The sequence below is a fragment of the Garra rufa genome, chromosome 9, assembly GCF_049309525.1.
Source record: "Garra rufa chromosome 9, GarRuf1.0, whole genome shotgun sequence".
Lineage (NCBI taxonomy): Eukaryota > Metazoa > Chordata > Actinopteri > Cypriniformes > Cyprinidae > Garra > Garra rufa.
The window spans coordinates 11,364,476-11,383,502 of NC_133369.1; the positions used below are offsets into that span (position 1 = coordinate 11,364,476).

Consider the following 19,027-nt stretch of genomic DNA (forward strand, 5'->3'; position numbering starts at 1 on the left):
GAAAAAATGGAGAAATATTATAATTTGATACATTACTATTTAATATATTAAACTATTGGTACACTGTAGGGCTGTAGTCAGATATTTAAGGGTTAGTTCAGCCAAAATGAAAATTCTGTCATTAATTACTCACCCTCATGTCATTCCAAACCTGTAAGACCTTTTGTTCATCTTCAGAACAAATTAAGATATTTTTGATCAAATCCAAGAGCTTTCTGATCCTGCATAGACAGCAAAGCACTGACACGTTCAAGACCCAGAAAGGTAGTAGGACATTTGTTAAAATAGTCCATGTGACATCAGTGGTTCAACTGTAATGATATAAAGGTACGATAATACATTTTGTGTGTAAAGAAATAACAACTTTATTCAACAATTTCTTCTCTTTCGTGTCACGTTGCATTCATGTAGAGCTGATGAAGCAAGAGCTGGTATTCAGATGTAAAACCTGTACATTAAACAGTCTTAGTAAATATGTCTGAAGATTTCGACAGAGAGGATGACTTGCAATGTTTTTGCCCAGCCTTATTTAAACCAGAATGTACAGGCAATGAACTAAGAGAGATGGCTATTGTTTGTCAGAATGCCGGCTCTGACGTCAGCAGCAACACATGCATACATTGGGTACACTCCTGAATGCATGTCGAAAACTGACACTGAGGAGTAGAAATTGTTGAATAAAGTCATCATGCACACAAAAGTATACTCATAGCTTCATAAAATGAAGATTGAACTACTAATGACACGTGGAGTATTTTAACAATGTCCTTACTACCTTTATGGGCCTTGAACATTTGTACAGTCGTGGCCAAAAGTTTTGAGAATGACACAAATATTAGTTTTCACAAAGTTTGCTGCTAAACTGCTTTTAGATCTTTGTTTCAGTTGTTTCTGTGATGTACTGAAATACAATTACAAGCACTTCATACGTTTCATAGGCTTTTATCGACAATTACATGACATTTATGCAAAGAGTCAGTATTTGCAGTGTTGGCCCTTCTTTTTCAGGACCTCTGCAATTCGACTGGGCATTCTCTCAATCAACTTCTGGGCCAAATCCTGACTGATAGCAACCCATTCTTTCATCATCACTTCTTGGAGTTTGTCAGAATTAGTGGGTTTTTGTTTGACCACCCGTCTCTTGAGGATTGACCACAAGTTCTCAATGGGATTAAGATCTGGGGAGTTTCCAGGCCATGGACCCAAAATTTCAACGTTTTGGTCCCCGAACCACTTAGTTATCACTTTTGCCTTATGGCACGGTGCTCCATCGTGCTGGAAAATGCATTGTTCTTCACCAAACTGTTGTTGGATTGTTGGAAGAAGTTGCTGTTGGAGGGTGTTTTGGTACCATTCTTTATTCATGGCTGTGTTTTTGGGCAAAATTGTGAGTGATGAGAAGCAACCCCACACATGAATGGTCTCAGGATGCTTTACTGTTTGCATGACACAGGACTGATGGTAGCGCTCACCTTTTCTTCTCCGGACAAGCCTTTCTCCAGATGCCCCAAACAATCAGAAAGAGGCTTCATCTGAGAATATGACTTTGCCCCAGTCCTCAGCAGTCCATTCGCCATACTTTCTGCAGAAGATCAATCTGTCCCTGATGTTTTTTTTTTTGGAGAGAAGTGGCTTCTTTGTTGCCCTTCTTGACACCAGGCCAAAAGTCTTGGCCTCACTGTGTGTACAGATGCGCTCACACCTGCCTGCTGCCATTCCTGAGCAAGCTCTGCACTGGTGGCACTCCGATCCCGCAGCTGAATCCTCTTTAGAAGACGATCCTGGTGCTTGCTGGACTTTCTTAGGCGCCCTGAAGCCTTCTTAACAAGAATTGAACCTCTTTCCTTGAAGTTCTTGATGATCCTATACATTTTTTATTTTGGTGCAATCTTAGTAGCCACAATGCAACGTGTTTCCTTCTGAAGCATCAGTGAGTGTTTGAACCTTCTGTAATAGTTGCATATAAATCTCTCAGTTGTCCTCAGAGTGAAAAGATGGATCTCAAAATCATAGTCATTGCTAGAAAGAGTTCAAAAATGCTGAAAAAAAACAAAGAATTTGTGGGACCTGAAGGAGTTTTCTGAAGAGCAGCAGGCAGTTTAACTGTTCAGGACAAACAAGGGACTCATGAACAACTTTTACTAAACAAAAAAAATAAAAATAAAAATAGCTGTGGATCATTCAGGTAACAACACAATATTAAGAATCAAGTGTATGGGGTCATTTTCATAAATTCAACTATTTTCTTTTGTGGACTATACTTAACTAAGCATTCTAGATATCTTCTCTCTGATTGTTGAGTAAAAATATATTTCACTGCAGCGCCGTCATTCGACTGCTCTTATGTCAGTCATCTTCGGCTGCTGTAATCTTCCACTGGAGATGAACTGCTGTCCGCTTCCTTGAATAAAAGCCCAGACTTATTCCTGGAAGGATTCCTCTGCCTGTCCTCTGTCAGGCACGCCTGAGTCAGCTACTAAATTCATCTTCAGCAAATTTGCCCAACCAGTGGAGTGTTCTCGAGATGAAGAGTCACGTCAAGAACGATTCTTTCACCTCTGTTGATCATTTGCTCAAAAGAACATGACATTTACTTTCTGTTCGGATTCTTTTGAGGTGTATCCGGTCAAATGAGATTTCAGAGACATGAAAGAAAGAGTCTTACACAGTAAATCGAAGGTAATGAGAGTGAGAACTTTGATTCAACTTATCCAAGGACATGCTGTGATACTTTAATAGCCTAACACACACACACACACACACACACACACACACACACACACACACACACACACACATACATAGATACATACATATATACATATATACAGTTGAGGTCAAAAGTTTACATGCACCTTGCAGAATCTAAACATTTAAATTATTTCAACAAAACAGGAGGGATGATACAAAATGCATGTTATTTTTTAGCTGACTTGAATAAGACATTTCACATAAAAGATGTTTACATATAGTCCACAAGAGAAAATTGTTGAATTTATAAAAAATATACATACACTTGATTCTTAATACTGTTGTTACCTGAATGATCCACAGCTTTTTTTTCTTTGTTCAGTGATAGTTGTTCATGAGTCCCTTGCTTGTCCTGCTGTTCTTCAGAAAAATCCTTAAGGTCCCACAAATTCTTAGGTTTTTCAGCATTTTTGTGTATTTGAACCCTTCCCAGCAATGACTATGATTTTGAGATCCATCTTTTCACACTGAGGGACTCGTGTAACTATTACATAAGGTTCAAACGCTCACTGATGCTTTAGAAGGAAACACGACGCATTAAGAGCCAGGGGGTGAAAACTTTTTGAATTTGAAGATCAGGGTAAATTTTAACTTTTGTCTTCTATGAAACATGTACTGTAAGTACCTTCTGTAGCTTCTGAAGGGCAGTACTAAATGGGGAAAAATTATATTTAGGCGAAATAAGAAAAATGTACACCTTCATTCTTTTCAAAGGTTTTTACTCTCTTAAAGGGATGGTTCGGAGTAGATTTGACTTCATTGCTATGCACTCCGATGTAAATACCCCATCCGACGTTTTTTTTTTTTTTTACCTTAGTCAAACATTGAGGGAGATATCAGAGTTTTTCGAATGGCTTGCTACTGCCGTGAATGGTACATGTGATGTATCTCGTAAATTGCACCACTAAACGTGCACGTAATCTTACCAAACTTCTACAGTAGTGTAAATAGGGTATGTACTCACAAAACGCTGCATCGGAAAATTTGTAAGTCCACCATGAGTGTTTTAAAAACAACTTTTACCCGATCCCTACTAGTCTCAAAAACTACAAATGGCGACACGTCGACGTCACTTATCTGGTTTGAGAAAAGCACGTAAAAGTCCACCTAATACGTTGACATGCACACAGACGTAATTGGTGGACTTTTACGTGCTTTTCCCAAACCAGGGAAGTGACGTCGACGTGTAACATGGCCGAAGCAGGCGCAGTAATATCACGCAGCACATGTGCAAATGCTAACCTAGCTGGGAACTAATTTCAGGTGCTGCGTGATATTACTGCGCCTGCTGCGTCCATATTACAGCAGCAAACTTCCTTGACTATTGCGCCGGAATGGGAGTGTAGTTCCTAATCTTATCGGCCTAGAAAATTGCAGCTTTACATTTTCCGCCGGTCTTAGTACATGATATAACTACAGAAGATTCAAGTTTTAAATAGGACAAATATCAAAACTCGATGGTCATTTTTGAACGCGATGCTATTGGTCTAATAGGATTCAATGATCTTTGCTAAGCTATGCTAAAAGTGGTATCGCCAGAACAGGAAATGAGCCTATTTCCAAAAAAAGTGGAGTGTTCCTTTAATGCATAATTTTTCCTTCTGATGCATCAGTGAGCATTTGAACCTTCTGTAATAGTTGCATATTAGTCCCACAGTTGTCCTCAGTGTGAAAAGATGGATCTCAAAATCATACAGTCATTGTTGGAAAGGGTTCAAAATAATACACACAAATGCTGAAAAAGAATATATGGGACCTAAAGGAATTTTTCTTAAGAACAGCAGTCAGTTTAACTGTTCAGGACAAACAAGGGACTCATAAACTACTAAATAAAAAAAATAAAAAAACATGCATTTTGTATATTCCCTCTTATTTTGGTAAAATGATTACCATTGTGCAGATTCTGCAAGGTATATGTAAAATATACAGTTGACTTCAACTGTATATTGAGATCACATTTTTGTTTTATGATAAGTGAAGCATTTATATTTCTACAGTCTTTGTATTTATAATCTCAGATTGTTCTGTTATTTACAGTACAGTCGAACAGTAAAGTCGAAATGATTGTGCCATAAGTACTTTAATGTAGTATCACAACCCCTACAGGCCACATGGCAGAACTTCACATCTATCTATCATAGAGACAAAGTCTTGACACACTGTAACTTTATTGCATAAAACAGCAATAACATGAATATTTACAACCACTTGACTTAAGACTATAAAATATTACATACTTATCATCCAAAATAAACAATCTACATTTACAGTTTTTTCACAAATCTAAGCTGTATAAAAGCTATTAAACTGTCTAAAACCTACATTAAAACATGTTTTAAAAATAAGATTCTAAAATAGAATTTCACTTATGAACTAATAAACATTTACAAAGCTCTAAGAACGTATAGCTGCATTACAAGTAAAGTTTGTGCCTCAGTGTCTTTCTCTGTGTTCTCCAGCCATGGCCCTCAGATTCAAACGCTCTTTGTCAGCAATCAGCTGCCCTGCCAACCGATCGGATGAGAGGAAATCCACTGCATAAAGATTTCAACATCAGCTGCCAAACATAATGATCCAGCCCAGAACGGTCCTGAGGGACAGACCGGTTCCAGAGACACTCACTGGCCAGAGGAGGGTGCTATGGAGTCGCCGTCACCTGCTTCAGTAAATCGCTTCATCTATATTATCATCACTGTCTCCTCCAAACTCTTCCCCATTGTCAAAGTAGGACATGATGTAATCGGTTTCCTGTCAGATGCACACATAGGATTCATTGGATAAAACTTTTATTGAATGCTGGTTTAATACAAGTTAACCTCAATAAAAAGCATTTTTGGCATAATATTGATTACTACACAAAATAATTTAAATTCATCCCTCATATTCTTTAAAAAATCAAGGTTACCTTAAGGCACTTAGAAGGATTAAATAGGAGCTTTATTTAGAGTTTTTAACGCTTATAATTTTATAAAAGCACATAGATTATTTTTTTCTTTGAATACTTCTGTGTTATAAAGTTGTTCTTTTAATTTTTAGAATGTTAGGCTTTATGCTATCATGCCAACAAAGGTATACAGATGAGGTTAGTCAGTACTTTATTTATATATATATATATATATATATATATATGCATATTGTTTACATCTTGCGACTACACTAATAAACTAGTGATTGATGATTTAATATTTTTTTAATGTCTCTTTTGCTCACCAAGCCTACATTTATTTGATCCGTACTACAGAAAAAGCTGTATAATTTAGAAATATATTTTACTATTTAAATGAACTGTTTTCTATTTAAATATATGTAATTTATTCCTGTGATCAAAGCAAACATTTTACAAAGACTCATTACTCTAGTCTTCAATGTCACATGATCCTTTAGAAATCATTCTAGTATGCTGATTTGCTGTTCAAGAAACAATGTTACAGTTACACACGAATTACACATTAATGTTACAAAAGATTTCTTTTTCAGATAAATGCTGTTCTTCTGAATTTATTTATCAAAGACACCTGAAAAAAATAAATAAATAAAATAAATATTTTTATAATATTATATTTTTTGAGCAGCAAATCAGAATATTAGAATGATTTCTGAAAGATCATGTGACTGGAGTAATGATGCTAAAAATTCAGCTTTTAAATCACAGGAATAAATTACATTTTAAAATGTATTCAAATGTAAAGCAGTTATTTTAAATAGTAAAAATATTTCAAAATTTTCTGTTTTTGCTCTACTTTGGATCAAATAAATGCAGGCTTGGTGAGCAGAAGAGACTTTAAAAAAAAAAACATTAAAAATCTTACTGTTCAAAAACATTTGACTGGTAGTGTATTTATGAATAAACTTTTAGATGTTAACTTTCATCACAAGCCTCACTGTAACCTAGTAAATATACGGAGGGACAAGTTGAAATAATTTTGTAAAACATTTTCCACATATACTGACAATCTGTTATTGTTAACTAAAACGCATTAATTGAAATAAAATTATTAAAATAAATATAAAAATGTGGCTAAAACTGACATATATGAATAATATGACCCCAAAACAACATTCTAATAAAAAATAAAAATAAAACCTAGTTTAAAATATTAATAATTGATAACACTTTACAATAAGGTTTAATTTGTTAACATTAAGCAACTATATTAGTTAACATAAACTATCAATGAAAAATACTTCTAAAGCTTGTATTAATCTTAGTTTGTTAATTTCAACATTTACTAATTATTAAAATTAAAAGTTGTATTTGTTAGTATCATTTAATGGACCTGAGCTTAATTTCTATTAACTAACATAAAAAAAAAAAAAAAAAAAACTGTAACAATTTCTTGCTTACTGCTAGTTAATGTTACTCTGTTAACCAAAGTTAACTAATGGATGTTTAGTGTAAAGTGTTACCGATAAATCCTAGCATTAGAGTATATAAATAGTACTAAAATAACTGTTGACAACTGAGATTTTCTTGTAATAAACCCAGAACATTAATAAATGTGAATTAAATTTACATTAATGCATTCAAGGTATACATTTTAGTAAAATTATAAATGTATTAAATTATAAATTGCAGGTCCATTTTTTTCCTCTAAATTGAAGACAATTTCTTTACATTCCCTGTTGATCTTGATCAAACATACTGGCTTAATGTCACTACAGAAAGGAGTTGCTTACATCCTCAAATTCCTCTTCATCGTACTCCTCCTCTCCCTCAGCCTCTTCCTCTTCTGGCTTCTTTTTCTCTCCCTCCTCTTCATCAGAACTCCTCTCTTCCTCTTTCTGCTCCAGAGTCTGAATACAAACACACACACAGTCTGTTCATACGCACATTACATATGAGAATGTATAATAAAGTAGATTAAAACTCTTTATTTAGGCACCCTAAAGATTTTGGCACCTCGAGTTTGCGTATGATCTCCTCTTTGTCCACTCGTGGCTGTTTGGGTTGTTTGGGAACAGCTGGGCTCTCTGCAAGCATATAAGCAAAAGCGTGTTTGTGACAGGGGAAATGACATCGGCAACATCCTCCCATAATAACATCAACTCACTGATCACAGCTCCTCTGACAAAAGACACAGAAGGACTAAAAATAATCTTGTCTCTCCTCTCTTGGTGACAGATGCTCTTCAAGCCTAAACCTTCATCCCTCTCCCATCTCCTCTTTTCTCTCCATCCTTTCATTTTGGAGATGTGTGTGCAGCGCGGCTGAGAGCCGTCTCTCTGATTTCCCCAGAGACGTAGATGAGTCAGAGAGCGAAGCGCAGACCTGCTGGTGCGGCTTGTCTTTACACACTCATTCATGAGCACATCAGCCTCACCTGCTCCCTTATCTGGGCTTTAAGAAGAGCACATTTACAAATGCATGCTTCCTGGACTGGTCGTCTCTGCTCCACTGCAGCAGAACACAGTGTCCAGTATTAGAGCGTAAGAGCCAGTTAACAGCATCAGTAGGGCTGGGCCGATAAACGATATCATATCGAATCGCGATAAAATTTATGTTAATAACGATGATAAGCTCTAGACATTTTTTGCTCGATATGGATTAATGTAAGAGCCAATCACACAGCAGAAATATGCAACAACAGCTAATCAGCGTGTAGTGTGCGTGTGCACTTCAAAGTACAAAGTTCATTTCCTACCGCACTTTGCGAAGCAATCTTAACACCAGGACGACAACAACAACAAAAAAAAGAGTGGAAGCAGCGACGAAAGTGAATCTAACCTCGAGTTATTATCCAAAGATGTTGAAATTGTCGACAAAAAAGGTAGCATGAATTCCGTTATATAAGTGGTTTGGCTATCTGAAAAGTGACTCTCAGCTGAGAGTTTGGCACGATTGTTAAAACTGAAACGAAAGCAAAACACGCACGCACATTCAAAAGCAATTTTAATCCCCCTTGTTTAGAGAGTGACTCCGCAATGCGCGCAAATTAGGCTACATGACATATCTAGGCTGTTATAAGTATGTAGGCTATAATAGGTTGTGTATGTCTATAGCTCTGTATCATGCTTGAAATATTCGGTCTCAATTTGCACTTTGAATATTTAGAGAGTAGCCTACTTTGATTATGGCTGAATTGTCTGCATTTAATACGACTAAGAATGAACTGGGTCGTATTTTTTTGTTATTTATACTGTAGATTGTTTCAAATTGCAGTGGTTGCCTCTAATTTAAATAGCTCAACCTATAATAGAGAAAATAAACAATTGTGTTAATAATAATAAATAAATAATTGTCTTACAAATTATGTTTTTACAATAATTTTATGTTTACATTTTGTACATTTACTCTCATTTACCATACTCTGTCACAACTTTTATTTTTTAATTTATTTTAGTAAGTTCCCAGCAAGCAATTTTTAGTCTAAAAGACGTCTATTAGCCGTGAAACCACAGCCCAGACGTCTAGGCTAAAGTAAGTTTGTATTTGGGCTGTCAGTGAAAATTTAATAGACGTCTACACATATCCCAATATTAGACTAGCCATCAATTAAAAAATGAACAAAAAAAAACATAAAACCTTGTAAACGCTGCTGAGTTTGCTTACAGGATGGAATATCATACATCTAACTAGTCATTTTGCCAAAAATGGCATGCAACCAAATTCAAGGTTATTTGGGCTGGAAGTGGGTTACACATAGCCGGACTATATCGGGTTTACAGTCAACCCAGACGGTGAAATGACGACTATTGCTCACTGGGTTGTTTTAATCTTTAAGGCCAAATCTGTAATCTGTTTTTGTTAATAAACTATACTTTAAAATGTAATTTAATGAACCCTTTAATTTTTGTGGCTTTAGTCATTGTTGGGATACTATTTTAAAGCTGGCAACATCAACATCTTATATCGAAATATATATCGTTATCGTTCAATATGGGGAAAAATTAGAGATTACATTTTTGCCATATCGCCCAGCCCTAAGCATCAGACACACTCACTGTCTCTCAGGGGTCTCTTCTCCCTCACGCGCAGCTCCTTCGGAAAACGCCTCCAGTCTAAAACATACAAATGGATGTAGACGATCACGCAAGTGTGCAGAGGCGCAAGTGAATCGGTGTTCAATTGTTAACTGAAAGTGTTAAATATATTTTCAATTCAAATTAAGCTGAAAAAAGTTTTTGAACAGTAAGATTTTTAATGTTTATTAAAGAGGCTTCTTCTTAAAATACAGCAAAAACAGTACAATGTTGAAATATTTTTTACTATTTAAAATAACTTTTTATTTATTTGAATAAATTGTAAAATGTAATTTATTCCTGTGATTTCAAAGCTGTTTTTTTTTTTTTCATAATTACTCCAGTCACATGATCCTTCATAAATCATTCTAATATTCTGCTCAAAAACGGGTTTCTGTGATGAACAGAAAGTTCAGGAGAACAGCATTTATCTGAAATATAAATCTTTTGTAACATAAATGTCTTTTATCATCATTTTTGATCAATTTAAAGCATCCATGCTAAATAAAAGTATTAATTTCTATGATTTCTTTCCTCCTCAAAAAATAAAAAATATACTGACTTTTGAATGGTATAGTGTATAATGTTAAAGAGGTCTTATTATGCTCTTTTACATAGTCTTTATTTTGTTTTGGGGGTGTACTTGAACATGCTGTCATGCTTGGTGGTTCGAAAACCGCATAATTTTTCACATAATTTACATTATTACAATAGCTTTCTCCTGAGGCTGACACAAACGGCTCAATTAGTTCCGGGTTCCACCTTCCGAAAAACCAAATGTATTGTGATTGGTCAGAAGTCCCACTGCGTTGTGATTGGCAAACAGCGTAGACTGCGTTCCGCCCTGCCGCGCCCCTTCCCAAAGCAGCAAACTAGATTAAAGTGATTCTTATGTTTAAAATCTGGATATTTTTCTTACAAAAACACATCGGATCGTTAAAGGAGGCTTTTACCGACCGCCCCGGAGCCATGTGAGGCACTTTTTTTATTATGGATTGACTTGTTTTGGACTGATGGAGAGAAACACTCGTCTATACCGTTCAGTTCTAAAGCTTGGGAGAGCTAGGATTATTTTTAATGTAACTCCGATTGCATTGGTCTGAAAGAAGGAAGTCATATACACCTAGGATGCATGAAAGGCGAGTTAATAAAATGCTACAGTATTGTTGGTCCCATCAACAGCCTGCGAGATCGCCGATACATGATATTATCATTATTGTGCTAATGTATTTATTATTTACATGCCCAAAACCATAAGGCTACTGAAGCTATCTACACTGTACGATGAATAAATGTCTTACCACACACTGCACGTCTACGGCGCAGCTTCAACGCGTGCACGGATGATCACTAGTCAATCTTCGTGTTTAGATCAGCGTGTTTACATCTGCGTGTGTTTGAAACCTCTACACCGCACGTCAATGGCGCGGATCCAGCATGGATTCCGGAGCAGTTCGCGGACTCTTTAGTTAAAGCTGAGATGACCTGCGGCTCGCTGAAGCATCCCAGAAGCGGCTGTCCATAATACATGCTAAAGTTGGGCGAATCCCCAACCCGCTAAAGAATTGAATTTCTGTAGGCGGGATACCGCATTGTGACATCATTGCATGCGGAAAACAAATGCTGTAGTCCAAATGAGCCGTTCATTGTAGTTCTTGAAAAGGGACTTTTTAATAGCTAAATATCTCCCTTTGTAGTGGACTTTGAGATTTGTAACTTTGTAGATGTTTTTAATGCCCAAACGTACACACCACACACTGGCTAAAGTTCAAAAAGTGAAAAAGCATAATAGCACCCCTTTAAAAAGGCTTTTTGTTTCAGACAAATGCTGATCTTTGATCTTTTTATTTAGTCAGAAAATTGTACTTAACTGTTTTAAACATCAGTAATAATAATAAAAATGTTTCTTGAACAGCAAATCAGCATATTATAATGATTTCTGAAGGATCATGTGACACTGGAGTAATGATTCTGAAAATTCTGCTTTGATCACAGGAATAAATTGCATTTTAAAATATATTCAAATGGAAAGCAGTTATTTTAAATAGTAAAAATAATTCAAAATGTTACTGTTTTTGCTGTACTTTGGATCAAATAAATGCAGGCTTGGTGAGCAGAAGAGACATCTTTAAAAAACAAAAAATAAAAAAACACAACTTTTGACTGGTAGTGTAAATTAAATTTATAAAATGTTGACTAACTGAAATAAGATTAATTACTAAAATTAATAAGTAAATGATAATGACATAAATTTAATAACTGAATAAAATGTCGTAACTGAATCTTAAAAATAAAAATACATTCTATTTTTCTATTATAGCATATTAGAAAGATTTCAGAATGGTCATGTGACATTCAAACATATTCACATACAAAACAGTTATTTTACATTAAACTATTTTACAATATTACTGTTTTATTGGATTTTTGATCAAATAAATGCAGCCTTAATGAGCATAAGAGTTGGTTATAAAAAAACAAACAAACAATAAAAATCTTACTAATCCCAAACGTTTGAATGGCAAAATGACTAAATGTTACTAAATTAAACAATAAATTAATTTACAACAATAAAGTAAATATAAACAAAATTTTCAATTAAATTTAAATTGAAACTGTAAAAACTTAAAAATATTATTAAAAACTAAAAGAATATATAAATAATACTAAAATATCACTGAAGTGAATCACTGAGATAAATTGCTCACCTGGCTTCCATTCCAGACTGTTGTCAGAGGTTTCAATTTTCTGGTATTTGTCAGAATAGCGCGCCACATCTGTCAAGAGGACAAAATAATTTTAAATTGCTAATCACACATTGCTATGGAAAGGAGTCTTTAAACTTAGTGTGAATATTTGCCATCATTTTTTTGTCAGAAAAAAGTAAACTATGCATAACTATAGACATATTGACATAAAGGTGAAAAGAATCGATTTTGCTTTTTGCTTTTCAATCTTTCTGTATGTTTTATAATTTTTTTTTTCTGTGAAAAAATAAATTAAAATTGTAAAATAAATTAAACTTACAAATACAAATATCAGAAACAAAAACAGATATTTTTGTCTTCCTACAGTCTGCAATGCAAAGAAATGTAGGATGTCTTAACGATGGCAGTCTTATACGCTCATCCATGACCCCGTACTGACCTTTCTTGGGTGCGGCCGGCCGGATGTAAAACGGGAGCGTCTTCATGGCTCCTCTGAACTCCTGTTTGAGGGCCAGCATGTACTCGGCCTCCTCACCCACCTGCAGGGGCACCGGCTTCTGATCCAAGGGCTAAACCATCAAACAGAAGTGAGAGAGCACAGCTGATACACATCTGTCTAGTACCGGGGGGTCAAACAAACAACTGGGACAGTTAGCTCCCCACTAAATAAAACATGCATATAAATCAGCTTTTAATAAGGGATATCTGACAGATACGAGGTTATGCTTATGAGAAATAAAACTATTTTTAATTTTTGCAGTGACCTTACCACATTGTTTCAATAATATCTAACAACCACTTTTGTCTTAATTATTTACAGTATTTTAATCTATTTAAACTTGCACTTATCCACCTTTTTAGCCACTAATGATGAAACAGCAAGAAGAATAATGGTAACATTTTCATAAGAGTTCATAATTAAGGTAATACATTAAAATAATACCGTAAGACACATAAATTCGTGAGATCAAGCCGCAAAATAAGCTGTTTTGCAAAAAGTTAAAAATAGCTGGACCGGATGAGACCAGAAGTCAGACACACAAAAAGAAAGAAAGAAAAAGTGTTAGTGTTATTTTTCTTTATTTGTGTTTTTTATATAACTTTCTATCTTTCTTTAAAATGAATGGCACTTAAATATTTTGTTGTGAAGGCACTGATTTAGATGTTTTTTAGTATTTGTTTTAAGTTTTTGGAGCCACTCTACATGTGACAGTTCACTAGGAGAGGATGTCATTAGCTGACTTATGCCCTTATGAAAATTAACCATGGTTTTATTGTAGTAAATGTTCGATAACCATGTTTTTTTGTGTATTCATTACCATTTGTATAATAGAGTTTTATTGCAAATACTGTTTAAAGGAGTAGTTCACTTTCAGAACAAAAATTAACAGATAACATACCACCCACTTGTCATTCAAGAGTCATGTCTTTCTTTCTTCAGTCGTAAAGTAATTATGTTTTTTGAGGAAAACATTTCAGGATTTTTCTCCATATAGTGGACTTCAATGGTGCCCCCGAGTTTGAACTTCCAAAATGCAGTTTAAATATAGCTTCAAATGGCTCTAAATGATCCCAGTCAAGGAAGAAGGGTCTAACCTAGCGAAACGATTGGTTATTTTCTAAAAACATTTACATTTTATATACTTTTTTAATCTCAAAACAGAGTACACACAGAGCTAGACAAGATGGGTATTTGAGGTTGAAAAGTATATAAATTTATTATTATTATTATTTTTTAGAAAATAACCGATTGTTTTGCTAGATAAGACCCTTCTTTCCTCGGCTGTGATCGTTTAGAGTAATTTAAAACTGCATTTTGGAAGTTCAAAATCGGGGGCACCATAGAAGTCCATTATATGGAGAGAAATCCTGAAATGTTTTCCTCAAAAAACATAATTTCCTTACAACTGAAGAAAGAAAGACATGGACATCTTGGATGACAAGGGGCTGAGTACATTATCTGTAAATTTTTGTTCAGAAAGTGAACTACTCCTTCAAAACTGTGGTTGGTAGAGCAAAATCATGATTAATTTGTGCTTATAGGAACCATGACTTTTTGGTTTAATTTGTAGTAAAACCATGGTTAATAGTCATAAGGGTGTAGCGCATAACACAGCAACGCCTAGTCCTGGGTTGGACTCCCAGTGAATGCAAGTACTATGTACTATAATGTGTATCTTGAATACAATTGAATTCGCTTTGGATTAAATAGTCTGTCAGGTGCATTGATGTAATGTAATTAGTATCAATCCGATAAAGTTTTATTCTGTCTTGAAACACTCACAGGGAATAGAGGGGTCGGCTGCACGGAGGATGGAGGGAGATTTTCTCCTTTACCGATGCCAACAATCTCCACAGAGAAAGTGAGCTGTCCTCTACCCCTTCCTGCCATTATCTGAGACACAATCACAACACATAACATTTAACAATCATACATTAGCTTTAATTCATATGATCGACACTATTATTAATGCACGCAATTACATTCCGCTACAAAACCAGACATTTAACGTAGACCAAGCATGTGATGTATTTTAAATATCTGAACCTATTTTTATTTAACTGTAAATGTATAACGTTATTTGGTAAGACCGAAATGTAATATTTAAACACGCCTCGTTCACTCACAAAGTTCCGCCGAAATCCCTCTCTATTTATAACTTCGTTTCATTGTGGAAAGCATTTATTGGATAATCCGTAAATATTACACGCAGTTGTTTTCATAGGAATTTATTGATGTGACGTTAGAATTGAGCAGTAAAATCACCCGCCAAACATCTGCATATATGTTTTGCCCGCTGCTGAAAATGTTCCTGTCAGAAACAAATGCGCGTTCACTTATGGTTCCGCTTCTGTCTGCTGTTAAATTAAATTAATCCTGATTAAAGTGAGTCATGCCGAACTCACAACTCAATTAAAAAATATTTATTTGAACATTTATGATGGAGGACCAAATGCAAAAATGTTTTTCATCTACATTACGTTCTAAGGACTGATTTGTATTAAAACTATCAAATAATATTGTTTCTTTTTGTTATTTTGTAAAGGCCATGTTAAAACTGTCGTGAGAATGTTTACCATGACTCCATAGTCTATATTTTTAAATATTACACTACTAGTCAAAAGTTTTTAATTTAAAGGGGTCATCTAATGCCCATTTTCCACAAGTTAATTATGATGCTTTAGGGTCCTAATGAAAAGTTTGTAATATACTTTGATTAAAAATTCTCTATGGTAGTGTAAAAAACCCCGCTCATTTTACCTTGTAAAAAATGCCTCTGTTCTCAGCAAGTGATATCAGTACCTGGCCCTTTAAATTTTATGAACCTCTGCTCACCCCGCCCCTCAGTTCTGTGGGGCGTGTCATTACGTAGCACACGGGGTGTTGCCTAGACAACAGTTGGGGGTATAGTTGTATAGTTTGGGGCAAAATGGCACTTGGGGGGGCTTTAAAGACACTGTACAACCCCATCCATTTGAAATTTAATTTAAAAACCGGAGTTGGAACCGAAACAAGATGACACCCGCAAAGAAGTTCAGCAATTACGGCTTATAGCTACTGGACGTGTCTGAATGGTTAGTAAACTTAATGTCACTTTGATTTATCTTTATATGTACTGGCAGGGTAGAGTACTGAGAGAGATACGAATGCGATGTGTTTACTGTGGTAAAGAGACGAACGCGGTGTGTTTACTGAGGCATAGCTGATTGAACAAGAGCAAAAAAGTGATCGGCTAACATAACTTACTCCGTCCTTATATTCAAATACATAAATGTGAGTGTTATAGTCTTTACTCATATGCAGTTGCGGGCTGTAAACACCTTTGCAGGTAACTTGTTATTGCGTTAACCTTACATCTTAATCATTAACAGACACCGTTTTAAACCATCTAGCGTTACAAAACTAAGCTTTATACTGACCCTCGTTTATAAAGCAGTATGGTGAGAAATGATTTGTGTAAACATTAACCCATTTAGGTAGATCGGCAGTCACATTCCCTCAGTGCTGTCAGTTTACACTTGGGACGGGTCTATGCTAAAACACTGCTGTCTATCAACTATGGCAGGAGCGGCCTCTGTTGGTGTTACGCCACAACGACAGGCATCTGAGAACGGCTCGATAGAGAAGCCCCTGTCTGCAGCCTGCAGATCGAGGCGGGGCTGAATCTGGGGCGGGGCTGCACGTGTCGCCCCGCCCACATGCCTTCTCATTGGTTGTAGGTTATTATAATGTCCAGATAACGTTACTCCCACAACTCTATCTGGTTATTATAATGTCCAGATAACGTTACTCCCACAACTCATCTCATTGGTGGCAAAGTAATGACGTTGAGTACATTATGAAGTTAAGGGAAATGAAATGGCAGATAAAATAGCAAAGGAAGTTACTAAAAATAATCAAATTGATTTTACAGTTACTATTAGAGGAACAAAAATTATTATTCAAAGTAAATTAAAGAAACAATGGGAAGAAAATAGGAAAGGACGATGGTTTCATAAGATTCAAAGGAGAGTGGGAGAAATAAGGTGTACAGAGAGGAATAGGCGAGAAGAGACAATAATATCAAGGCTTCGGTTTGGACACACGGGATTAAATGAAACATTACTGAAAATAGGTAAACATGGCACAGGGAAATGTGAATATTGCCGGCATGAAGAAAGAGTGGAACACCTCATATTAGAGTGCAGGAAATATGAAACTGAAAGAAGACAATTGACTTCGGAGCGTAATATGGAATTACCCAATATAACCAAAAGATGGCAGCACAGGATTATTTATTATGCAGCTGCCTTTTAAATTCCCTACATTTTTCAAGACGTCTTGCTTTTCGATTAATTATAAAATTACTAGAATAATAAATTGTAGTACTTTTACCGTCCATAAGTATATATTATAGGAAGTGCAGAAAATCATTAAGCTCACACACAAACAGCCTATAAGGGTAAATTATTTAAATACTAATATATAGTTCACTACAAATACATTAAATAATTATGGTATAATTAAATAATGCACTCAATGTGAATCGATAGGAATATTAAATATTTTATAAAATTTAATAACATCTTTTAAGTTTTATCTTGAACTCTAAAATTTATTGATCTATTAACCATATTGTTCCCGCTGTAGTTTTGTTACTCTAAATTTAGTCTGAATCATTTAAGCTCTTTTTTGCCATCAGCTTGTCAGATGTTTGGTCCAGTTATTACTGTCAATCATAGCAATGAATCGCGCATATTTAGCCGAATTACTCTATTTTTTTAAACTGGCATCTGTCATTCTTGAAACGGTATACATGGGCGTTTGGTCCTCTTAGACAAACAACACTTTTCTTCGATTGTGAATGGATTATGTAGAGAAAACGAACAAAGTACGCTCATATTACGGCACAGTACAGTTGACCAGAAATGCCTTAGCTGGCCTGACTAAACAAGGAAGTAATCCGAAATGGTAAATTAATAGCGAAATTAGAAGAAATTAAAATATGTTTCAATTTAGTAGATATACTTTGGGAAGGGTCAACAGATGGTTATAGTGGGTTATTTCAATTTCTTACAGAAATTAATGTATTTGAGCACAGAGAACCCAGACTGCTGTTTCGCATGTCACTAAGATCGGGAGTGAGAATCAGAAATAACTGTGCACATTATTATCTTAAATAGATAACAGTGAAATTAATTTATGTGTCGACATAATTCATTCATGTGTCATAAATGTTTGTAATAAACAACTCTTTTCTATTTATTAATTTAATAACATAAGGATAGTGGACACTCTTGCTGATAATTTTCCACATTTATGTATCTTATTAACAATTAAGACAATAATAAAAAAAAGCTGTAAATAAACACCACTGGTTAACATTGCATAACATGCTTGTAAATGTAACCTTGGACCACAAACCAGTCATAAGCGTACGTTTTAATTGAGATTTGTACACATCTGAAAGCTGAATAAATAAGCAAAGGATTCCGCGTTTATATAAAACGTATAATTCATAAGTATAGTTTCCAACTGCATTTGGCGTCAATCCATTTCACTAACCAATGAGATGAGTTGTGGGAGGGATGTTGCGTCGACGTCATTAATTTACCTACTACCAATGAGAAGGCATGTGGGCGGGGCGACACGTGCAGCCCCACCCCAGATTCAGCCCCGCCTCGATCTGCAGGCTGCAGACAGGTGCACTTGGCTCGATATGAGAAGGAAAATTATTTTACTAAATTAAAAGAAAACTACTGGGCGGATATTTGTCATTCTAGGGTGGTTGTGTACACACCCTCCTAACACACATTTCAGTTCAAACAGCTTGTAAAAGTGCATGTGGCACTGGATGACCCCTTTAAAAAAAAAAGTCTGCTCACCAAGTCTGCATTTATTTCATCCAAAATACAGCAAAAGCTGTAATATTGTGAAACATTTTTCTTATTTAAAATACCTGCTTTCTATTTTAATATATTTTAAAATGTAATTTATTTCTTTGATAAAAGTTACATTTTTTGTATCATTACTCCAGTCTTCAGCGTCACATGATCCTTCAGAAATCTAAAAAAAAAAAAATTATAATATGCTGAATTGCTGTTCGAGAAACATTTTTAAAGAAATT

At 35.2% G+C, this 19,027-nt stretch overlaps 1 protein-coding gene across 1 annotated transcript; it reads right to left on the reverse strand.

Moving 5' to 3' along the window:
* Positions 1-4,902: 4,902 nt before the first annotated feature.
* On the reverse strand, positions 4,903-15,208 carry polr3glb (RNA polymerase III subunit GL b). Its single transcript, XM_073847497.1, has 8 exons — positions 15,048-15,208; positions 14,704-14,814; positions 12,859-12,988; positions 12,420-12,488; positions 9,694-9,750; positions 7,652-7,722; positions 7,429-7,545; positions 4,903-5,499 (listed from the first exon to the last, which is right to left on the reverse strand). The coding sequence occupies exons 2-8, from the start codon at positions 14,809-14,811 to the stop codon at positions 5,413-5,415; spliced, it is 639 nt and encodes a 212-aa protein (XP_073703598.1). The 5' UTR covers positions 14,812-14,814; positions 15,048-15,208; the 3' UTR covers positions 4,903-5,412.
* Between the last annotated feature and the right edge of the window lie 3,819 nt (positions 15,209-19,027).